This window comes from Poromitra crassiceps (assembly GCF_964638095.1).
Source record: "Poromitra crassiceps genome assembly, chromosome: 15".
In the NCBI taxonomy this organism is placed as follows: Eukaryota; Metazoa; Chordata; class Actinopteri; order Beryciformes; family Melamphaidae; genus Poromitra; species Poromitra crassiceps.
In genome coordinates, this window is record NC_139634.1 from 29,622,944 (window position 1) to 29,648,561 (window position 25,618).

Below are 25,618 nucleotides of genomic sequence, written 5' to 3' on the forward strand. Positions count from 1 at the left end.
AATGTGTGACGATTCCTAGTTATACTGTAGCTGTAAACAATTTATTTAGTTTTTCCCCAAGGTCATCAGCTGTTCCACATCTGCATCTGTTATTTCCAGTTGAGGGCAACGGCCCCAGTGGCTGGCAAGCTCCTGTCATTCATAAAATGTGTGCCCTACAAACCTCAATATGTAGGTTGTTGTTGTTCAGAGTGAACATTTATATAACTACAACTCTGGTGCAAGGCATCAGTAAAGTCCCTGAATGCACCACACCTACGTCCTCTATACTCCTACAGTGCTGACTGTGGAGAGCGTCTTGATGATTTGGCAACATTGCTTGTGAATGTTTTCAAACAGATACTGTATGTCTCCCTGCTATTTTGGGTCACCAATGTGTGAAGTTGCCGGCTTTACCCTACAGAGGATGTTATATTTGTGCTCATAACATAACACAATGCAACCAGGCTTGGTTAATAAAATGTTGTGAAATTAGCACCTCGGACCGAGGTTCAAGCATGAAGACCCAGTTATATCACCCCATCCTCAATAGCCAATCAGCCCATGACATCTGTCAAATATGACATCTGCTATGACGTTGTGTCACCAGATATATCACCCCATCCTCAATAGCCAATCAGCCCATGTCATCTGTCAATTATGACGTATTTTATGACGTTGTTCATCTTCGTCTGCTGAGCCAAATCACTGAAGAGGACGTGTGCAGTATATATAGCCGAGGTTACCACGTCATCATCCTCTTCCAGATTGATCACCTCAGCGGCTGGTCGCACCTCGGGCTGATCGTCTTCACTGGAACTGTGTTTCGCCCCAACCATCTCCCCAGTCCACCACCACCGTCTTGACTCCTGAAGAATTCCCTACGGGGGGGGGGGATTCACTATCCTAGTCTGCGCCGATGCCCTCCTCTCTCACCACAAGAGGAGCGACATCTTATCATGGAGTCATACGCCAAATTTGTTGCCATGCCATTTGCTGAATAAAGCTTGCTTGTTAAATCTTACCCACTGGTCTCATGATTGAAATGTGAAAATAATACAATAATGCAAAAAGAAAGTGGGATACGTATGTACATTTCCACACCACAAATCAGAATCACAATCAGATTGCAGAAAATTCATGTTAACGCCAGGTGTAAATGGAATCAGGCTGAAGTGATAAAATACAATCTGATTGCAATCTGATCACAGAAAACGCATGTTAACGTCAGGTGTAAATGGCCTCTACTCTTTGAACTATATTTAGATGTGTTGCTAGAGTCATTCTGCTCTTTTTGCCAGCTCTTGCAACATTTTTGCAATTGGGGTGAGAGAGAGAGAGAGAGAGAGAAAGAGAGGAAAAAAAGAAAGGGATGGTGTCCTGCTGTGCTCAAAAAGAATACTGCTGTAGAGGCAAAGCACCACCATGCTAGCTAGCTCCTCTCTCCTAAAGCAGTACAAACACTGCTCCTATCTCCTTTGCATTAATTAATCATCGAAACCGAGGTCCTGGCTGCTCTCTGTAATCTCTCTGACTCATTGGGGAGTTATATTTGTGTTGGTCCACGTTATTTATTTTCGGTGTAACTGTCAGGAAATGTGGAGATAGAACATTAATTAGCATTCAACAGTGTTTCCCAAACACTTAGGGACATTGAGTTACACTGAAAAAAAAATCTAGGGGTGACGGGTCTCTCTAACTGAAACTATCGCCTCTTTGAATCCTGTGCATAAAGGTTATTCTATGCATAAAGCTCATTCTATGCATAAAGCTTATCCTGGAATAGAAGGGGTCTATGGCGGACGGCTCTGGAGCCTTATCCAACCAATCCCGACTAAAGCTCTCACAAACTTGTATAGTGTTGTATTGCAAAGGTATTCCACACAAACATAGTGATGTAAAAGAAGAAAAAATACAATGGTTATAAAGTAAACAAAAATCACACCCAGGTGTTGAATTAAGCAGTGCAGTTTTGCGCATGTCGGACCCGTGCGTGCGTGCTCGCCCGTGTGTGTGTGTGTGCATATTTCACCAGCTTCGAGCTGTGGCGCCTTCTGTGTCCACTCTCACTTCCTTGTATGAATCGGGGGGGAGGGGCCTAGGCTAAATCTCGTCCACACACATCTCGTCCACAGCGCATGCTCACACACACAGTATAGAAGCGGCTGCACCATTTAACAAGACAAACTACACTATCATTTATGCCAATCCTGGCCCATGCATAAGCACAATCTGAGAGACAAGTGTCCACACCTGCTGCAGGCAATTACCCCATTAGCAATCACAGTCCAACTGGGACATCCCGCACGTGGACCCGCCCCAATCCAACCACAAATGGTCAATGCCAATTACCACATGACGCATATAAATGAGCCTGATTATCAATTGAACAAGAAATGATATACAGGTGTGCACGCAGTCACTGCATAGGTTAGTCGTTCTTGTAGGAATCCTTAGTAGGGATCCTCTGTACAGTTCGATAAATCAGACCCCTGGAGTGTCCTGTGTGTCGAGGAAACAGGAAGCAGTCCGCCCTGCACTCAAGTAGCGGAGGGTCCATTAGGCCAATCTTTATCGATTATCTCTAGCTCTGTCATCAAGCCTGTTGGCTATTATTGAGCAGCAGGAGAGAGTGACACACGCACACGCACACGCACACACACACACACACACACACGCACACACACACACACACACAAAACATGCACAGATTTCTTTATCAGCCCCGCCCTATTGGTATATTGGTATTCCCAGACAGACACATGCCTTGCTGCCAAATACATATTACAGTACAGTTATAAGGGCACTTAAAGAAATAAGCCCATCTTCTAGTAAAATGAAGAGTGGGTCTCCCCCTATACTCTTGCCATTACTCAACCCTTTCTCCACTCTGCATTTTGGGCACATACGCATTCGCAATCTCTGGCATCTCCCTTTACAATGCAGCAGAATGCAGCCCATAAATAGCCCTTTAATTAATATCACGATGTTTTCACCGGAGATGAAATATTCTTAAGTCAGCCTCCCCGGGCTGGCAAGCCCTCGCCCTCTCCTCCCAGCAGCCTAGCAGGGCAGGAGCTGTTCTTGGCAGCGCCCGCCGTGTGCCGATGATTCCATTACAGCACAGGCACTTCTCTCTTTTTCTCACCCCCCCATGCGTGTGTAATGGAAGGCAGCCGAAGTGATGGGTGAGTGTGCTGCGGGCTGTGTGTCTGTGTCTGTGTGTGTGTGTGTGTGTGTCTGTGTGTGTGTGTGTGTGTGTGTGTGCATGCCTGTGTGTGTGTGTGTGTGTGTGTGTGTGTGTGTGTGTGTGTGTGTGTGTGTGTGTGTGTGTGTGTGTGTGTGTGTGTGCATGCCTGTGTGTGTGTGTGTGTGTGTGTGTGTGTGTGTGTGTGAGAAACGGAGACACCCGGTGTGGTTTGCGGCGTTTTGCCAGGGTGTGACGCTATGATGAACGACCTTACTTTGACGTATTCGAGAGCCGGCTTCCCTCTGATCTGACGCAGGATCCTTCCTCCTGTCGCAGCGAGTTTGTGTGCGTGTGTGTGTGTGTGTGTGTGTGTGCGTGCGCGTGTGCCCGCGCACTGCTGTGTTTATGTGCGTGTGTATACACGGCCTGTTATGGAGCGGGAGCGTGTTGTGCAGAGAGGGGCCACAGCCGAAAACAGTTCCTCTCTGATTCAATTACCACAGCAGGCTGAGCTGAGGGCCACCAGGAGGCTATAGGGGGAACAGCACGCTCTGCTTCACACAGGTTTACACACACATGCCTCCAACAAAGAGGGCCTATCCATTGCAAAATGTGCACTTACAAGCCTGATTTCACCCCGCCCTGCTTTTTCCAATTTAACTTTTTTTAAAGCTATTCCCACACGCCCCGCCACCACCAGTGTCCCTGAAGTGATCCTTAATCCGGCTTGTGTGTCAGAACTCATCTGTGGCCATTTCAGCGTGCATTGCCATTCCCCCCCCCCCACCCCCTCTCGCTTTGTAAATGGGTTTTCTTTTTCTCGAGCTGTTTGTATCATTTTGCGATGCGTGTTTATAACCGCTGTGTTCTGCAGAGTGACAGCCCTGTCCAGTGCCGTGCACAGACATTTTGGGGGGCAGGTGCTCAAGTGAAAAAAGGGCACCTCTCTCATAAAAGTCAGGCCCAGATGAATACAGTGTGGTGCACCTGGGTGACCACGCTTGAAGAATGGTCTCACTACAACAAATTAATGAATGAATACAATTGGGCTAATTGAATCCACAAGAGTCTCAGGTTTCCAGTCACACCCAAATTATGTCATTCCAAGACTTTTCCTGGACCTCAGTATGCAGAACTGTACAAATAGAAGGTGAAAATAACACATTTAGAGGCTACTTACTGCATGCAACAACAAAATAACTGTATGTTTTTGCCAAAAACTGCATGGGATGAGCATAAAGTGAGCATGTCTGTAAAGGGGAGACTCATCGGTACCCATACGAGGGATCAGCCGAGCAGCATTTTGGTAAACAAACCGCGTCACTGGGTGGCAACGGCAATGGAACCCTATGGAGCCTGAGCTTTGGGAGGCTTGAGTGTCTGACTCTAGCCGGCAGACCCTGTTTACATTTTGAAAACTGCGACAGTTCACACAACTTTAACACGACATGCATATATTAGACATCAAACTCTTGAGCTAATTCTGCTCTCACTCAGAATGTCAAAATATAAGCGATGTGATGTATAGTTTTTGAGATACTAACGTTTGCTTGGCACAACTCATACTAGTTAACTGCCGCGGGGTTCCGCATTTCTGGGTGGCAAGTGACGTCACGCTGATCCCTCGTATAGTAGAACCATTCTCATTCAGATATCTTGAGATAAGAGATCAAGGGGCCCCTTTGAAAATTACCATGCCAGTTTTTCCCTCGTCAAAATTTTGCATAATCTTGGATCATTATTTAGCCCCCTTCTCGACAAGCTAGACTGGCATGGCTGCTACTACAGTAATGGATGCATTAAGCATTGTAGTTTCTGCTACAGCCTCTGAAACACAGTCATGTTGGCTGTGGCCGTGTCTTGCGAAAAGGGCACTTATCATTCAAAGGGCAAAAGGGCAGGTGCTTGGGCACCACCTGGGGTCTATCTGTGCACGTCCCTGGCCCTGTCACATTTTAACAATGTGTCCTTTGTCCTCATCCATTTCTAGTGACCTCTTCAAGGAAGCGGTGACACTTTAGACGTGCTTCAACCAAACAGCCCGGCAGGCCCGTCCGGCGCTCTCAGAGTAGGACAATCTTTCAGGAGAGACTTCAGATACTTCACCCACAGTATAGCACTGGAGCACATGGATCAAGTTATAGACTTTTATCGTCGGACGAACGTTTCGACAGCAAGTGTGTCTTCATCAGAGTCAGTCTTGAGTCTGATCAAGATGCACTTGGTGTCGAAACCACTTGATCTGTGTGCTCCAGACAGTGCTGTTGTGACCTCTCTCTCTCTCTCTCTCTCTGACTCTTGCTCCGTCTCCATCTCCCACCCATCATCTCTGTTGTGACAGTGTTGGCAAATGACAGTGTGCAGGAATAGTGATATTTTGAGGTCTGGCTACTGGTGTGTAATTGATACACCAGGACATTGTCACACCTCTAGTGCCAGCCCAGCAGTGCCACAGAGAGAAGTGCAGTGACAGTCCCTCATGCTGGCAGGTGGCAAATGGATACATTCTCTGCGTTATTTGATCTGTAAGACAAATCTGTAACTCTGCATCATGTCTCACCTGTAACTCTGCATCATGTCTCAGTCTCACCTGTAACTCTGCATCATGTCTCACCTGTAACTCTGCATCATGTCTCACCTGTAACTCTGCATCATGTCTCACCTGTAACTCTGCATCATGTCTCACCTGTAACCTGTAACTCTGCATCATGTCTCACCTGTAACTCTGCATCATGTCTCACCTGTAACCTGTAACTCTGCATCATGTCTCACCTGTAACTCTGCATCATGTCTCACCTGTAACTCTGCATCATGTCTCACCTGTAACTCTGCATCATGTCTCACCTGTAACTCTGCATCATGTCTCACCTGTAACCTGTAACTCTGCATCATGTCTCACCTGTAACTCTGCATCATGTCTCACCTGTAACTCTGCATCATGTCTCACCTGTAACTCTGCATCATGTCTCACCTGTAACCTGTAACTCTGCATCATGTCTCACCTGTAACTCTGCATCATGTCTCACCTGTAACTCTGCATCATGTCTCACCTGTAACTCTGCATCATGTCTCCCGTGCCACAGTGAATATCTGCTCCTCATGTGATTGATTTCTTATTTTCCAATGTTACATGCAGATACGTAGTGTGCTGTATTGGACTGAAGTGTTAAGTGAAGTGTTAAAACTTGAATGTCATTATCACGCATATTGATTCGCATCATGTAAACTGTTTCCACAACTGAAGACACTTTTTGATATCAGCTTGGAGGTCACACTTCCTGTATACTTGAAATATTTAGATGTAGCTTTGGTTTTTGTTTGTTAAAGGAAAACTTTGCCGCTTTTCATCCAGCTTTGTATCATTACAATGTCGGTAGTATTTTAGGCCCTTTTCATGTTACTAAAAACACAATGACGTTTTTTTTGGGTGGGCGGAGCTTATTTGGAGGCAGAAGCAACTCTGCCTCCAGAAGCGAATCGTCAGCGAGTAACATTACTGTTGGCTTGTTTTTTTAGCAATGTTTGAAGAAAAATCAAGTTTCTCTCAGTATGTATGGTCACCCCTCCCCCCCCAGTTTACTTGCTTAGTTTCACTCAATTCCTAGATGCCTATGATGCCTATGATTATGTTATTTGATCCCATAAACACTCAATAATTGAGCCAAGAGAGCCTGATATTGCTGTTTGACTTCAGACTACATCAGAAATTAATACATGAAAAGCTCTGACATTGTCTGGCATTTATTTGTTTCTGACTCTGGAAGTTACACACATTTTGGCTATTCTATTCTATGTGATCTCCTTGTGATAACTAATGTAATAACTAATGGAATATTTTTCACTTCCATTCACTGAGCCTCCCCTGAAGCTGTTTGGAGCCCTGCTGGGTAGGCCCGATTGAAAACCTCCCAATTTGAAAACCTCTGATCTATGTGGTTGGTTTGGGGAATCAAGACTGTTATTGTTGGCTGAACTAACTGTGTGTGTGTGTGTGTGTGTGTGTGTGTGTGTGTGTGTGTGTGTGTGTGTGTGTGCGTGCGTGCGTGCGTGCGTATTGTTTCGGTAGGGTGCGACTAGAGGCCTTCTCTGACAACAGTGGGAAGCTGCAACTCTCTCTACAAGAGATCGTAGAATGGCTAACAGCCAAGGACGAGGAGCTTTCGGAGCAGCTGCCCATAGGGGGCGACGTGGGAGCTGTCCAGCACCAGAGGGAGTTCCATCAGGTAGTGTTCTAATACACAGCTATTTTCTTCTAGTGCTACATTGTACTTCCAATGGAAACATTCAAACACAGCTTACTTGCTGAACATGAGTGGGTAGTGCTGTGTGGGTGTGTGCGTGCGTGTGTGTGTGTGTGTGTGTGTGTGTGTGTGTGTGTGTGTGTGTGTGTGTGTGTGTGTGTGTGTGAAGAGTCATACATTTACACTGATTTTATACTCATTTCAGTTGATAAGAAGGAACAACAAGGCAAGACAATATCTGAGTGCTGTTTGAAGAACAGAGGAGAGCTTTTTGTGGGTCCATTTGGAAATGAAATTCAACTGAGCTAAAAGGGTGTGTGTGTGTGTGTGTGTGTGTGTGTGTGTGTGTGTGTGTGTGTGTGTGTGTGCGTGTGTGCGTGCGTGCGCGCGTGCATGTGTATTTTTTGCAATCTAGTGCTTTGCTTTTATTTCTTCATCCTTATTTAACCCAGGCATGTTGACTATATTCTTATTCACAGCCATAGCCTGGGGGATTCGCTGCAGCAGAACGAAGGGCTACACTTAAACACACAAGATCTGGACAGTACCAGCACACTTTTAAAGATCCAGTGCAAATAACAACCTACAACCAACGTACCATTCAGCAACAAGAGCTAGCAGTTCCACTTCTGTCTTTGCGCGTTTCTGATGGTACATGCTGACACTTTATCTGAGTGAATGCTACAAGCTAGCTTTGCATTAGCCTGGCTCCAGACCTTTGAAGCCACGCCCACTCCACAGTCGTGGATTTGGCTGTTCTTGAAGAGGAAATGAGTTCATGAGTTGAAGATTCAGTCTGAATATCAGGCTAGCTTTGCATCTCAAAAGCAGCATACCGTAGCACACGTAAAATAAACATGGTGAAACTGCTATGCTACATAATCTTCTAATTGCCCACCGGTTAGAAGATGGCTAAGACTTTTAAGAACTTATTTTCCAAATTGTAGGTGTATTCCTTCAACATTGCCCACTGCAGTGACGTTTAAGGTTATGAGTTTTGCTTCAGGGAACAGTTGCAGTTATTGAGAGTGGAATGACTGACACGGCTTCATTCCCCACACCCAGATTGTCATGCATGCAGCATTTCTACTGGTGACCTTCCAGCCACACAAGCCCCCTAACCCAGAGGCCCATGCTATGCTCCAATCATAGCACACAGGACTACTTACTTAGCCTGGTATCCAGCCCCATATGAATCGTAGTTGTCATCACTCTTCATATGGGTCTAAAGCTTAATTTATACTTATTAGAAAGTGTCGCTCAGCACATGGTCGCAGATGAAAAAGAAAGTGTCGCTCATGGTGTTGCATTTATACTTCAGTGAACGTTCGCCTCTGTTCAACGGTCACGTGACACTCGAACGCTATAGTGCAGACAGCCAAGAGAAGAGAGGGAATGGAATGCACAGTGAAACCACCTCGGAGGCAAGATGTAACGTACTTGGCTGCAGCCGCATATAAACGACACACAACCACACAACTCACCTCCTCTCTCTCTGGGAAATTGGTCATTATGTTCTTTGTGATTTTCACGAAGTCATACCTCAAGGACAGGCTGATAAAATAGCGGGGACATGTTCATTCATTTCAATCGAGTGAAAACCAAAACAAGGAAGTCAAGCGTGTGCCGTCTATATAGCCAATCAGACTTGCGCGATACTATGACGTAGTCAGCGACACTAGACATTTCACTAGGTAGCAGACACTGCTCGCCGACACTTGAAAGTGTCGACTCAAGTCCTCATTTCTGTCGGCGACCGTTTCAAAAGTGTCGGCAGACAAAGCATAAATTGGGCTTAACTCTGAACCCACGCTCAGCCACTGTTTATTCAGGACAGATACTGTCCGGGACACCTGATTGGCTGGTCGATGTAATGTAGGTGGCGGGACCTTGTTTTTATTTTATTTTTTATAAATCTTTGGAGCATTTTTGCCTTTATTACATTGCAGTAGGCAGACAGGAAAGGTGGGGAGAGAGAGAGAGAGGGGATGACATGCAGCAAAGGACCGGATCGCGGGCCGGATTCGAACCTGGGTCGGCCGCGCGAAGGACCGAGCCTCCGTGGTACGCGTGCTACCAGGTGAGACACCAGGATGCACGATGGCCGGACCTTCTTAATAATTGATCTAACGTTACCGATAACGCATTACAGAGCGCTGCAACAACACACCTGTATGTTAATAGCTAGGCTAGCTAACTGTTAGCATGTTAGTTATGTGGGAGTAAAATGCCACTGAATGACCAGTTTGACTGTCAACCAGTTTGAGTCTCGCTCTTTCCATAAAGCCCACCAGCTTTGATATCTGTTGGCTAGTTTTTGATATTTATGACAATATTGTGGCTCTAAAATAAAGTTTTTATCGATGCGGGGAGACTCTCATGGCAGCTGTTTCTGGTATTCCAGCTCTGGACCAGACAAAGAGTTTAACAAAGTCAGAACAGACAAGCGGAGAGAACAGCGCTGCTGTCATTGGGCTGCAGTGGAATAATCGGTGGAACAAGGTATTACCTTCAGTTCTTATCCATTTAAGTTCTTTGGCGCAGAATCGTCAAAGTAGTTCGATGATTGACACAGACAGCAACCAATCAGTTGGGGCTGAAAAATACATCGCCAAATCAGTGGCGGATAGCAGAGCCAGACCCTAAATGAAGGATTCATTGGGGCTGGTTACCAGGCTAGTGTTTACTTGTCTTATCAAGAAATATGTTTCATCCTCCCACATGTAATTGAAAGAGAACCGAGGTTTTTCAAATATTGCAGGAACACGACGGGAGTTCAGCTAAAACACATTGCCTATTAATTTTCCCTTTCAGGAACAGTCCAATTAGCATAAATATTCAACAGGATTCTTGAACACAGTTTTGTGGCTCGGATCTCATCAGGCTTTTATCATCTGATATTTCACTCTGCTTCTCTACCCACTAAGAAGCACACTGGGCAGCTATAGCAAGGGAAATAAGAATGTGATGCTTCTGGTTGTCTCGTCTCCTCACTGCAATCTCACCACGCTGACCTGAAACCAAGAGTTTTGATTTCAGGCTCCCGTAATTCAGCTATCCATCACAATGATTGCTTTATGTCAGTGTGTGAGACTTTGGCTGTTATCACTGGGACAGATCCAACAGCCAAGCGCGGGGTGGTGGTGGTGGTGGGGGGGGGGGGGGGTGGCTGTCTTGTGTGTTAAGGACACCCAGTGGTGAAACAATCATACAAATCCCAGGATGTCTTTAACGGGGAGTAGTCTCTTCTCTGAAGCCTTTTTAATTGACATGTTATATAGCCCTGCCTGCACTGTGTTTGGGGAGAGTCACATTAAGTCAGTAGACAGAAAATGGCCCGCAGGTAGGTAGGTGTGTGCGTGTGTGTGTGTGTGTGTGTGTGTGTGTGTCTGTCTGTCTGTCTGTCTGTCTGTCTGTGTGGGTGTGTGTGTGTGTGTGTGTGTTTGTCTGTGTGGGTGTCTGCACGTGCCTTGCAAAATTCTGTTCAGTCTTACAATAGCCACGCTATGTGGTGTCTGTCTGTCTGTCTGTCTGTCTGTCTGTCTGTGTGCAACCATTTATCTCCCTAACGGGCTGGCCAATCAAGCTGAAACGGCACATGGGCCTTGAGCATTGGCATAGACAGGGACTGACAAAGCTGATTTGTCCATTTTCAGCTGTTTATGCCAAAAAAAAAATGCAAGTCTGCACTGAGCTATATTGTCCATGGCCAATTCCCCCTGCTGTCCAGGTCGTTGCTCCACCCCCTCTGCCGATCTGGGCAGAGTTTTAGACTATCTTCTTTTCACCTGACAGTGAGGAGTCTGCCGATCTGGGCAGAGTTGTAGACTAGCTTCTTTTCACCTGACAGTGAGGAGTCTGCCGATCTGGGCAGAGTTTTAGACTATCTTCTTTTCACCTGACAGTGAGGAGTCTGCCGATCTGGGGCAGAGTTGTAGACTAGCTTATTTTCACCTGACAGTGAGGAGTCTGCCGATCTGGGCAGAGTTGTAGACTAGTTTCTTTTCACCTGACAGTGAGGAGTTCCACCGGCAGGACGTAGCGCGTGGGAGGATTACACTATCCCCCCAGTTCCCCTCCCCCCAAAACAGGTGCCCTGACTGAGCAGAGGAGCAACCAGGACACATACCCTTAATCTGGATTCCCACCTGCAGACACGGCCAATTGTGCCTGTACGGACGCCCGACCAAGCCGGAGGTAACATGGGGGCTCGAACCTGCCACCCTCATGTTGGTAGGCAGGGAATCTACCGCTGCACGACCTGGATGCCCAGGACTAGTAATATTTGAATCATAAAACAGTGTGGTGTGCAGAATAATCGGCTGAGGACCAGCAATAGTCATGCCGTTTCCTCAGAAACAGAACTGCGACAGAACGTCTTTGGAGAACCCCTGCCGGGGATGCTAGGATGTTTTTCATGTCCTGCTAAATCACCTCAGTTGTGGGTTGAAATATCTCACCAACTAGACATGCGGACACACGCACACAGGCATGCGCATGCACACACACATCGTAATTGGTTGTGTAACTACAGCAGAGTGCTCTTTCCACCTTCGTTCCAATTTCTGGCCTGTCAGTTTGTGCAGTGTCTCTGAATGGGGACTTGTATTGACAGCGAGAGGTTTGTGGTTCTCCCCTCCTCCTCCCTCCCCCTCTCATCTCCTCCCCCTCTCATCTCCTCCCCTCCCCTCTTTAGCTCTCTCCTCTCTCAAATGTCCCATTTTCCACTTTCACTTCTTTATCATCTAAGATGCTTCGGCTTCCCCAGCGTCTCGTCACTCTCTACAATCCTTCTGACAAAGCATCCCAGTTTTCTACGGAGAATTAAATCGTTTTAAGAGATTTGAATTATTGATCTTTTATTCTGTTTTTGTGTGTGGCCTGGGTTCCCTCTGTGCTACATTTCCCTCTGTGTGTGTATGTGCATGTGCCGCCTTTGGGGTGTGGGCGTGTTTAGGGGTTTAAATCAGAGCCAATATGTTTGAGTTGAAAGGAAAAAGTTGTAAATGAAACAAAGAAATGTGTAACCAAAAAGTAGTCATAAGTTAAAATCAATAAACCATGATGAACAAAATAATTATGAGTTGAGAGCAAAACAACCAGTTCTAAACCTGTAAAATATTAAGTTAAGTAAAAAGTACTGTTGACCAAATACATAGAAATGTTTTGCCAAAAATAAGTTGTGTAATTTTTTTTCCAAAATGTTCTATCTTGTGCTAGAAGGTGGCTCACCTGGTAGCACGTGTACGATGGAGGCACCTTCGAGCGGCCGACGCGGGTTCGAATGCCGCATGTCATCCCCTCTCTCTCTCCACCATTCCTGTCTGCCTACTGTTCTATCTAAATATGGGCAAAAATGGCCACGAAATAATAATAATAATAATAATAATAATAATAATAATAATAATAATAATAATAATTAAATAACAACAGATTGTGTTGTATATTTTTAAAGGAGTGCAGGTGTGTTGGAAAGTATCACTTGAGTCTTGAAGGAAGAAGATCCCACACACTGCTCCTGCTCAGCATCACCATTTATTGATCATACACAACGTTGACAAAGGTCCAGGGGGACCGAAACGTTGTATGATCAATAAATGCTGATGCTGAGCAAGAGCAGTACAGTGTGGGATCTTCTTCCTTCAAGACTCAAGATTGTGTTGTATAAAAAGTCATACGTTCTTGGTCTACTGCTGCGCACCTGGCTCTTAAAGAGGTGCAATATACATCCCAACCCTACAATTAACACGACAGACACTAGAAACAGAATTCACCTAGGCTTCATCATCGCACTTGTACTTATCTTGACTGCAATGCTATATTCCCGAAACCTGTGATTCACTGTCTGTGTTGAACCATAAGACATTTGGAATTGAAAAGATGTACGTGTTTCTATTTACAACTTTTTCTTTTTTAACTCAAACATATCGGCCCTGATTTGAACCCATACATGTTTGTATGTATTTGGGGTGGTGAAGAGGAGAATTTGAGAAGGGGATAGGGTGTGTGGGTGTGTGTTTTGAAATGTGGATGTGTGTGTGTGTGTGTGTGCGCGTGCGTGGGAGGGAGGGTGCTCGTGTGTCTGTAGCTACTGCAGAATCTCTTCTGCCACATAAGAGGAGGGAATGAAATGATCCTCTCTCCACCTCTGTGCTGGGAGAAGCACAGTGAGAGGGTCTCTCCAGAGGGAAGAGTAAATGGGACACCGTCAACATGTTTAGTCAGAGTCAAGTCATTTCCTCCCCCTGACTTCCTCTATTCCATGCATAATGTATCTCCATCTGACCTGAAGACTTCGCTCTTAATGATCCTTCAGCCAAAAGATGAAGCCTCACCTGAGTGTGAGATTGAGCTGGAGAATTAAAGTTTTAACATGATGGCTAGCTCTGGGAATCCAGGGCTCAGCTCCACTTTGGGCAGCAAAGCTCCTAAAAGAGAGGATGGAGAGAATAGGGAGATAGAGAGGATAAAAAGAAGCCAGGGGGTAAAGAGAGGATGGAGAGAATATGGAGATAGAGGATAAAAAGAGGCCAGGGGGGAAGCACTAGGCGAGAGAAGGAGCAGACGCCAGGTAAAAGAGCAGCACATTCTCACTTCCACACTGCGTCGATTTGCACCGCTTTGTCACGTGCCCTTTGGCGTCGGATGTTGACGCCTACGGTACCCGTGTGTGGCATGTTTGGACGCACGCGGTTGGGGTGAGGCACCCTGACACACTGGGGTTGGGGTTATGCGCTGGTAGCCACTTGGTTTGGATATGGGTGGAGGTTAGGGAAGGAAGAGCTACGTGGGGGATGGACGCCCTACAGCAGTGATACTCAACTTGCGGCCCACGGGCCACATGCGGCCTGTGTGGCCCGCGAACTGGGTGCACAGTAGCAGGCTGCCTGCTGCCTCAGTCCCAGGGTGTCACCTCCGGTGCAGGTGCAGCCTGCATGGTGGGTATGGGGGTGTGGTATGGTAAGGGTACGGTGCACGACAACATCCGACACAGGGTGTGTGACAAAGCAGCCCAAATCCACACAGTGGGAGTGAGAAGGGGCTGCAAAGAGGGTAAGCAAAGGAGGAGAAAGTGAGAGGAGGCAACACAAGGTTAAACAGAGAGAAACTGTGGGTGTGTGCGTTTTGACTGAATGGAAGGGAGGGTAAGAGAAAGAGATAGAGCCAGGCAGAGAACATGTTTCTGAATGGAAGGGAGGGTAAGAGAAAGAGATAGAGCCAGGCAGAGAACATGTTTCTGAATGGAAGGGAGGGTAAGAGAAAGAGATAGAGCCAGGCAGAGAACATGTTTCTCCCTGTGACTGCTGCTGTAGTGGGAATCTTATCTCACACCGCAGCTCCCAGACGTTACAAAAAAAAAAAAAAAAAAGCTCCCAGACGTTACCCACGTTAGCATGTTTTCTCAGCGCTGTGCTGGCACATTTGCCATCTCAGCGTGGCTTTCCGTTCCATTCAGCTCACTGGGGGGTGTTATCAGGCCTACGGGGGGGAGGGGGAAAGGCCTACGGGGGGGGGGGGGGGGGGTGGAGGTCCTGGGGTTTTAACACACATGCAAACACCGCCACCGCCGCGACACGCAACGCTGCTAATTCCTGTCGGCAATGTAGATTTTCAACTGAAATTGTCATCTCTTCATCCCATAAGAGGATTGAGTACGCAGGATTCAACTAAATAAATTACTGTACTTTGAAGGCGGGTGGGGAAGGGCGGGGGGGGAGGGATTTCCCCTGGCGTTAATTCACACACCTGCAGGATGTTTTGTAGAGAATAAAGATGGTGTAGGATGAGGACGGGCGACAGGCTGGCTCTGGGAGGCAGTGGGTGTCTGCTCACTGAGCTCCAGGTCTTATCATTTGCATATAGGGAGTGTTGGAGTATGAGCCAGTGGTGCTGGACTCTCCAGCTAATTGCTTGTTCTTTGTGAGCAGGCCAACTGACCAATACACCAAGGAGCTCTGGCTTCCAGTTCCTACTGTGCCTTGGGCTCTCGGCATAAGCAGGCAGCCATGCAGTCTCATGTGGCCCTGCCAGTAGATCACTGCGCGCGTGTGCGTGTGTGTGTGTGTGTGTGTGTGTGTGTGTGTGTGTGTGTGTGTGTGTGTGTGTGCGCGTGCGCGTATGTGTGTGTGTGTGTGTGTGTGTGTGTGTGTTTCTGAAGGTATAAAACCATATCAGTGTGAGTAATGAATGCTGGTAAGCCATGTATGCATGCAAGTGCATGCATACATACATACATACCCCCAACCCCTATCATTTTCTCTGCTTCTCTCTATTTCTCTCTCTCTCTCTCTCACACACACACACACACACACACACACACACACACACACACACACACACACACACACACACACACTCCTTTCCCCTCTTCCCTCCTAACAGGCATTCATGGAGGATGTCAAGTCCCGGGGGCCGTTCATCTACTCGGTGCTGGAGTCTGCCCAGGCCTTCCTGGCGCAGCACCCCTTCCAGGAGCCAGAGGAGACCCTGACCGATGGAAAAGGTCTGCTCACATCCCTCTCTGTGCCAACCGAAACATAACGCTCACAAACACCCACTCACTAAGCCCCCGGAGTACATCTGGTCGGACCCATGCTGCAGGTGAAATCTTCCATTAGTAGTTATTAGCAGCGATCCGTCCTCTGGTGTCACACTGTGTTCGGGGGGGAAGGCGTCTGGGTCGGGACCAATTAGCTGTAGATCTCCAGCTCTACGGTACCATCTGCTCAGATCAATAATAAAGCAAGCTAGGCTATTTCTCCACCCACTCATCCGCCCCGCAACGTTTGGCTCTCTCCACCACTGGTTGTTGCATGCCCGGGGAATACTGTAGCAATCTACTTTCCTATGTCCTCTCTCTGTCCTGTTTTGCCCCCCACACCTCTCTCTCTCTCTCATCTCTCTCTCTCTCTCTCTCTCTGTCTCTCTCTGTCTCTCTCTGTCTCTCTCTCGACATATTCATCGAGTTGCTTTGCCATCATTCTCCGATCATCTTGGCTGCCCTCTGACCTCTGCCCGCCCCCCACGCCCCCCTTCTCTGTCTGTTTTAACTGCCGGCTGACTGCATCTCGGTCGTGCCCTCTTTCAGCTCCATTTCTCCCCTGCTCCCTTGCCCCTTCATCCGTTCTATGCCCGCGCTCACAGCCCCTGACCTCTGCCCTCCTCTCCTCCTCATCCACAGAGGTGTCTCCACGGCGGCGGATCCTCAATGTGAGCCGCTCGGTGTGGAAGCAGGCTAACGTGGCCAGTGACCTGTGGGAGAAGCTGACGGCGCGCTGCGTGGACCGCCATAGGTCAGACACTCTCTCCCCGAGTTCAGATCCTGTTCAGATCCCATTGGGGCTCTTAACTCAGTCTTGTTAATATAGAGACATTTCAGTGGTTAAAACAAAGCAGAAAGATGATAGGATATGATGAATAGATAGGAGTGGCTGAGGGTATAAGGCCAGTGCCAGTGTGGAAATTCAGTCTGCTCATGATAGCAACATGTAGTCGCTGCTTTGTTTCATGTATCTGGTTTGTTTATCTGCAGTCCTACTGTAGGTCTTGCGCAGGCGCAGAGCGTACGTGCTAGTTGACCGTCGCCTGTAGTCTTCGCGGTGTGTTCAAGTGCAACCTTTTGGCCCCGACACAGGCGACGTGAGGCGACGCAACAGTCGGCCTTTGTTGTCGCTAGTCCTTTGAAGTTGGCTTGGTGTGTTCACCAGACAGCAGTACTCTGCCTGTGACCTTTAGAAGGAGCCAGCGGAGAGCGTGATTTGTTGCCTATTGACTGTATGTGAATGTCTGTTGATCCATAGCAGGGTTGTGGAGTAATGCATTACAGATAATGCAATTACCATTACTTACCAAAAGTGGCAAATACCATCCATTACACTAATAATAAAATACAATAATAATAAATAATAAAATCACTCAGGTTACAGATTGTTTGTGATGACTTGTTGGAATTGCAGGGGAAAAGACATTCAGATTGTGAGATTATAATATAGTTTTGCACATTTTTAAAGAATGGTTGTACAGTAGTTGATGACAATACTGAAATTTGACAGTCTGTAAATTGGAGTAAATTCTGTGTTTGAGTACATTTCATATGGATATGTTGTAGATCATTATTCTAGTGTATTAAGTCACATCAGCTCTTAAAAAAACCATAACGTAGATAGTCAGTTAACTTTAATGGATTGCATCTTGAACGTAACCCGCAGACACATGGAGAGGACGTTGGAGCGTCTACTGCAGACCCAGGCAGCCATGGAGGAGCTGGCGGTGGCCCTGGAGCAGGCGGAGGGGGTGCGAGACGCCTGGGAGCCTGTGGGAGACCTCTTCATCGACTCCCTGCAGGACCACATAGATGCCACCAAGGTACCTGGAGACACAAACAGGAAGTACATCCCGCATTGCATTATCTCTCTCTCTTCTCTCTCTTTCTCTCTCTCACACACACACACACACACATTTGACATTTGATTTGTTTATTTAGATGGGACAGTGCAAAATTAATGGACACAAAGAACATAATCAGAGTGTAAAAATTGCCGGATTTAGCACGAGAATCGAGCACGAGGCTCGAGCACGTTGCACATGGCACGAGGCTAATTTCCATCCGTAGTCCCCAACACACACACACACACACACACACACACACACACACACACACACACACACACACTCACTCACTCACTCACTCACTCACTCACTCACTCACTCACTCACTCACTCACTCACTCGCTCGCTCGCACGCACGCACGCACACACACACACACACACATTCTTTGAGGTGACATATACATGAACCCCAGATATGAATTGGTGATACCTGAGGAAAGACGTGTCTCCCTCGAGATAATTGCATCTGTCACACTCTGACACGCTGTAAACGTGTAAACCTGTAAATCAAAACAGTAGCATAGCATCCAGCTGTCATCACAAAAGCGAAACATGATATTGTACATTGCGCTGTGCTTTTAGATCCCGGGAAAGATCGTGAAGTGTGTACTGTGTGGCTTTGATTGATTTAATCAATCAATTTATTTAATTTATTTATTTTGGTTGCTCGTGTACACATCTGGAATAGCTGTGATCTGGCAGATGATGACAAGGACGTGGCACTTTGATAGCTCCTGACACGGTGAGAAGAAGGCAGGGGTTGAAATCCCCTGGTGATTTGATGTTGTCGGAACAAATGGCCGATCATTGGTTTACTCATTACGGAGTGCCGTTCGGTGTCACCGCGCATGAGCGTGGGCGGCTGCTTATAATTGAGCAGCGCTATTCATTATGAGGGCACTTCACAATAATCATGTCACTGTTTGGACTCCTGTCACAGCCAGCACATGTTCAGCTAGGCCCCCAGGGCCCGCTTGGCGTCATCGGTACATGCACTCACATACACATAGACGCATTCAGACACACACACACACACACACACACACACACACACACACACACACACACACACACACACACACACACACGCACACACAAACACACACAAACACACGCATTTACACATTCATCATGCACACGTACTGTATAATTAGACACATGTAAAACAAATATTTGTTTATTAAACAGATCCCCATTAGCTGATGCCTAGATGACAGCTAGTCTTCCTGAGGTCCAAGACAACAATACACATTACATGACAAGCAATAAAATAAAATATAAAAACTAAAAGGAAAAGAACAAAATTAATGAATAAAAAGCAAATATAAAGCAAGACAGACTAAAGCATAGTCAGCTAGCCCTCTAGCTGGTCGATGGAGCAAAATATTAAAATACGGTCAGTCTCTCTCATACATACTCCCACACTCCATGCTCTTGTCATAAGGGGGATGCACATGAAGGGTAATACTGTACCAGAGCCATATAATGGAAGAGTTGCGACATCTCTGTTGTCTCCAATGAACCCGTTTTTTTTACATTGCAAAAGGAACTTTTGGCAAAAAGGAACTTTTGCGAAGTAAGGTTCTGGATTAAGCAGCGCTGTCGAGTTGCAGCAGAATGGACTGTTTGTGATTTACTTTGAAAGGGTCAGACATTTAAAGAATCAAATTATATATTATCAGCTTTATTTTATGCATTCAAACGTTGTGTGAGCCCCCTTCCTTGATCCACATTTTGGACCTCCGCTGACGCCACTCTCTTACTAGATTGCTCTGTACTGTTACCAGTGTTTGTTTGTTTTTAAAGTGTGTGCCACTCGTCTAGGACGGGTTGCCCCTCATATTTTTCCTCTCTCCTCCTTCCTGCACTGTAGGAGATATCAGGGCTATTCTCTCCCCCTTCAGAAGAAGCCATTTGCTGCCATTCATTCTTGTAAAGTATGAAAAACAACTTCCACAGACTTGAAAATTGCCCGAGCGAGATAATCCATCACAGTAAACATCAAGCCTTAATTTGATTTGTGACATTTTCTGTTTCATCATAATTTAGTTGCGCCCAAGTGGAATGTTTTCATATCAGTGGATGCATTACGTACGCTCTATGCTTCCCGTCAATCACCTATCATTGACAGGAAGTAATGGACGTTTTAGCTAGGAAATAATATCTCAAAAACATGTCACCTCGAGGCGTCCTTGTGGCTGTGCAGACTTGTTGGTTTAGAATCTGGGATAGCAACTTTGTTTCTCCCAATCTTTCCTGACTCTCTCCAGTGTGAGCTGTCACATAAAAGCAAAAATACACAAAAAAGTGAAAAGTGCCACTGACCTTACAAACTTCATTGTCACATCCATGTCGTCTTATTTGGGGCATCATTGTTAGACCATCAGCTAACTTCTATCTAGGTTTGACGCCATAAAATTTGCATTTTAAAAGTAGACAATAGGAAAGGGGCTATAACTCCAAATCGGTATTCTCCCTTTAATAGTGCTAGCAGTTGAGACACCTGCACATACACGGAATACACGTGCGCACGCGCACACGCACGCACGCACGAACACACACACACACACACACACACACACACACACACACACACACACACACACACACACACACACACACACACACACACACACACACACACACACACACCATTATTACTGAAATATATCCTGCATTAGACACTGCACACTACATAAATCCCCGGGGATCTCTTACACACCCCCTCAATGTTCACATATAAAATCCCATAAGAAGAAAAGTTGGTGCTAGTCCAATATCAATATGCCTTTTTCCACTGTGATTAAGGAAGTTAATACATTACTGCCAAATTGTGTCTGAAAGAGAGCTGTCAGCTCCAGTGGATCAGATTTCAGTTGATTTGGGGTATTTATTGAATTTGTCAAAATGAATGGGCAGAATTCTCCCTCCCTCTCTCTGCCTCCCTCTCTCTCTCTGTCTCTCCCCCTCTCACCCCCCCTCCCTCTCTTACTCCTGCAGTTGTTTAAGGAGGAGCTGACCCAGGTGAAGGATGGCATGAAGCACATCAATGATCTGGCCCACCAGCTGGCCATCTCTGATGTCCACTTGTCGATGGACAACGCCCGCACCCTGGAGCATCTGAACAGCAGATGGAAACTGCTTCAGGTAGTGTTGTTGGCAGGCAGCTCTCCACCGCTGCCCACTGAACACGTTCGACAGCCTCATCTCACATTGGTCACACACAAAGCGGGCGTATCGGCCTGGTCCTGTGTGTATTGTCTGTCCATGCGCAAGTTGAGGCTTGAGAAGGGCTTACTTCAGGCTTTCATGGAGCTCACGACTTCGTGCAGCTTTGTACTATACCTCCCTACACTAAGGGATGAGGTGGGAGGAAGGGCTGTGTATGTGACGATGACCTTGATCAGCGATTTATTTTCACTAATTATTTTCATTATTTTTTGGGGCATTTTTGCCTTTATTCAGATAGGACAGTAGGCAGACAGGAAAGGTGGGGAGAGAGAGAGGGGATGACATGCAGCAAAGGACCTCGGGTCAGATTCGAACCCGCGTCGGCCGCGCGAAGGAGTGTGTAAGTTTGTAGTCAATACCCAATTCGGCAGGAATCATTCAGGTTAGGGGGCGCCCGGGTAGTGCAGCGGTAGATTCCCTGCCTACCAACACGACGGTTGGTGGTGGGAAGCCGGATTAAGGGTATGTGTCCTGGTCGTTACACTAGTGCCTCCTCTGGTGGGTCGGGACACTTGTTTGGGGGGGAGGGGAAGTGGGGGAATAGCTTGATCCTCCCTCCCACGTATTACCTCCTGGCGGTGAAACTCTTCACTGTCAGGTGAAAAGAAGCGGGTGGCAACTTCACATGTATCGGAAGAAGCATGTGCTAGTCTACAACTCTCCCTAGCCCCCTTTCAGGACTGTGTTGTCACTAGCTACGCAACAAGTGTCGCAGAGAAATTTCAAAGGTACTCATCGACACCGAGGGGTCTTAGATGGGCGGTTTTGAAAGCCCGGTTCTGCTAATAAATATGTTTAATGTATTTCTAAATAAATAAATAAAAATTTACACTTCAGAAGTCATATAACTGGTCCTCATTTGTGAAGATTATCTTGCTCAACACAAACTTCGCTGTTTCATAAACTTTTGTTTACAACAGACCTTATTTCATGCATTTAACCGAAATCATGATTGAACAAAAACCCCATTCATCTTTACACGTAAGAGCCAGAAGTGCTAACATCCAGGTCTTCTGGACTCACTCCTGCGGTACTCTATTGCAACAATAAACACGAGGTGTAAGGGTGTACGGGACCAGCGACCAGCAGGGGTGATAGCGAGCACTGTGATGGCTGGAAGGAAATTCTAAAGTTGAGGAGTTTCTTTAGGAGTATATTATTCTTTAGATGTATATAAAAAATATTTGTATTTATTAAGCTGGACCGCTGCTTAAGTGTGTGCCTCGGAGCAATGGCCGGGACAGCTTGGCAGGGGGAATTAGCGGAATACAATTGGGCAGAAAACGGGGGGAAATAGATAAATAAATAATAGCTGGTAGTCGATACCCAATTATCCTAATTTCCCCGCAGGAATCATTCACGTTGCACTTCATTAGAGGCTTAAAGCAGCATGCTCTGTGCACCCTTTGGCTGCTGGCAAAGCCTCTATATGCAGTATCAGCTGTCCACCTACTCTGTTCAACTCATGACAGTTGTTAGGCAAATAGCTGGAACTCAAACTTTATGATTATTCACCAGAATGTTTCATAATTACTGGTATTTTCACATAGCGTGAACTGGAATGAATGAACGAACGGGAGTGATAAGTATAGTAGCAATTTAAACCCATGCACTCGTCATTATGCGCTGCTTCAAGCACAGTTCAGCACACATCACATTAATTCATATTTCCACAACCTCAATGCAAGGAGGAGGGCAAGTCTTCAGTGCATCCAAGGCTCTCGCTCTCATCTCTTAGACTGAGTCCTTTAAATGTTTCAAGAGCAAAGTGCCTTGGTTTCATTGGAGACGTTCCCCTCTTCTTCTTCACTGGTTTGAATGTATGCTTGAATTCTCCAATCAGCGTTGCTGTACAGTCAGCAACTAATGCAGTTTTGCTGCTACGACTGAATTCTTTAAGGTCATTTAAGCACTAAAGGAGCCACTCAATCTTCACTAAACCTCGTCTCAAAACAGTGCTGTTACCGCGAGATAACCTTCACACGGATCACACCAGCGTTTCCACAGCCTCCCCTAGGTACTGTAGCCTCTTTAAGATGTTTTTTTCCCCTTGAAATGTTCCCCTATTTTCTCCCCAATTGTACTTGGCCAATTTCCCCGCTGCTGCCCCAGTCGCTGCTCCACCCTCTGCCGATCTGGGGGGAGCCGTAGACTAGCACCATGCTTCCTCCGACACATGTGCAGTTGCCAGCCGCTTCTTTTCACCTGACGGGGAGCTTCACCAGCAGGACGTAGCACGTGGGAGGATCACGCTATTCCCACCAGTTCGCTTCCACCCCGACCAGGCGCCCAGACCGACCAGAGGAGGCACTAGAGCAGCGACCAGGACACATACCCCCCAATTCTGGCTTCCCACCTGCAGACACCAGCCAATCATGCCTGTATGGACGCCGGACCCTTGTCTTGGTAGGCAGGGAATCTACCGCTCTCACTACCCGGACGCCCAGCCTCTTTATGATGTTTGAATTGCCTCATCCTTCATCCCTCATCCTTCTGTATCTTGCTCAATCTTTCTTTGCATGATGATTTCCATGTTCCTCACAAATGATTCCGACACCTTTCACCTATCTGAAAAATTCACCACCATATCCACTTCCTATCTCATCCCCGCCGGCCCCCGACTTCCTTATATTCCAGGGTTCAATTCCTGTGCGGTCGCTGTGCGTTCTGCCTCATAAGCTAGAGAGAGACGGAGCGCTCACAGAAGAACAGAGCAACATGTGAAAGAGCAGGTGTGGGTTTGATCTGTAAGCCAGTGCTTTTCTATGGTCTCTCCTCTTGAGTGCAGATATACAGTAAAGTCGATGACTTAAACAACAAACTTTAGCCCTCGTACTCGTCTCGCACCCCAAGTGAAACTTATTGGATTGTTCAGAACTACGCAGAGCAAGACGGAGTCAGCAGAAAAAGCGTTAGCCAGAGTCTCCTCCGCTTTTTCTCCCTCGCCTCATCTGTTCTCTTCTGTTTTTTGTCTTGTGCTCGTCCCCATTAGCCCACCACTCTTTCCTTTTTACACTCATTTGGCTCCATTCACTAAGCTGCACTGACCTGGGATCAGTATGTTTTAGTGCCAAAGCAAGAAGAATGGAGCAAACTTTCTCGTCGTCTCTCTCTTTGTGTCATATTTTCCTCTTAATTAAAGTGATAAATGCTCAATCCCAGAGCTGCCCTGCGTGCCCTGCGTGTTTCGGCTGCTCTGACGCCAGTGGAATGTATTTCCAAGTTTGATTTGCTAATATTTTTCCATCTTGGATAATTTACTCGTCTGTCTTCCTTATGGCCTGTACAACAAATAGATTCAACAGTCCTCAGTTGGCAGTGACAGCTCCTCGCCACCATGAAAAGGCTCTGTTTTCATCCCCAACCAGCCTGCCTGTGGCTCCACATTATATTGCTCTTTGTTTTTTGTTTGTTTGTTTTTTGGCAATGAGTGCATTGTGTACAGTATATTATGGAATGATCACTTATTATTACATCTAATATGCCTGTGACCTCAGGCTCCTTTTCTTCCCTCTCTCTCTCTCTCTCTCTCTCTCTCTCTCTCTCTCTCTCTCTCTCTCTCTCTCTCTGTCTGTCTCTCTGGGTCTCTCACTCAGTGGATTTCCCTCCCATTGTTTGAGGACGTGTTTCATCGTCCTACTGACAATGATTTATGTGCCAAATCCCATAAACCAGGATTAGGTACCGCCAAGACCAAATCCCATTTTGCGGCTGCCATAACTGATGAGAAACATTGTTACAAAAGCGATGGCAAACTTCCTTTTGTCAACTCGGTTTCCATGCTCATTGACACATGTGAGACAAGCAGCTCCCCCCCCCCCCCTTTTCTTTCAATTTGCCCTCCGACCAGCTGTCCTCATTCTGACATCGCAACAAGACATCAGTGTCCTCATTTCAATGATATATCAACAAAACATCTATTGTCCTCATTTCAATGATATATCAACAAGACATTGTCCTAATTTCAATGATATATCAACAACACATCATTGTCCTCATTTCAATGATTTATCAACAAGACATCATTGTCCTCATTTCAATGATATATCAACAAGACATCATTGTCCTCATTTCAATGATATATCAACAAGACATCATTGTCCTCATTTCAATGATATATCAACAAGACAGTGTCCTCATTTCAATGATATATCAACAACACATCATTGTCCTCATTTCAATGATTTATCAACAAGACATCATTGTCCTCATTTCAATGATATATCAACAAGACATCATTGTCCTCATTTCAATGATATATCAACAAGACATCATTGTCCTCATTTCAATGATATATCAACAAGACATCATTGTCCTCATTTCAATGATATATCAACAACACATCATTGTCCTCATTTCAATGATATATCAACAAGACATCATTGTCCTCATTTCAATGATATATCAACAAGACATCATTGTCCTCATTTCAATGATATATCAACAAGACATCATTGTCGTTATTTCAATGATATATCAACAAGACAGTGTCCTCATTTCAATGATATATCAACAAGACATCATTGTCCTCATTTCAATGATATATCAGCAATACATCATTGTCCTCATTTCAATGATATATCAACAA

General features: G+C 46.2%; 1 protein-coding gene across 1 annotated transcript in view; it reads left to right on the top strand.

The window, feature by feature from the left end:
- Window positions 1-25,618, top strand: part of drp2 (dystrophin related protein 2) — an 81,850-nt gene that overhangs the window by 14,592 nt on the left and 41,640 nt on the right. Inside the window, exons 2-6 of the mRNA XM_083651929.1 lie at window positions 7,236-7,392; window positions 15,793-15,913; window positions 16,592-16,703; window positions 17,619-17,775; window positions 20,800-20,946. Coding sequence (XP_083508055.1) covers window positions 7,236-7,392; window positions 15,793-15,913; window positions 16,592-16,703; window positions 17,619-17,775; window positions 20,800-20,946 — 694 coding nt within the window. The remainder of the gene's footprint in view (window positions 1-7,235; window positions 7,393-15,792; window positions 15,914-16,591; window positions 16,704-17,618; window positions 17,776-20,799; window positions 20,947-25,618) is intronic.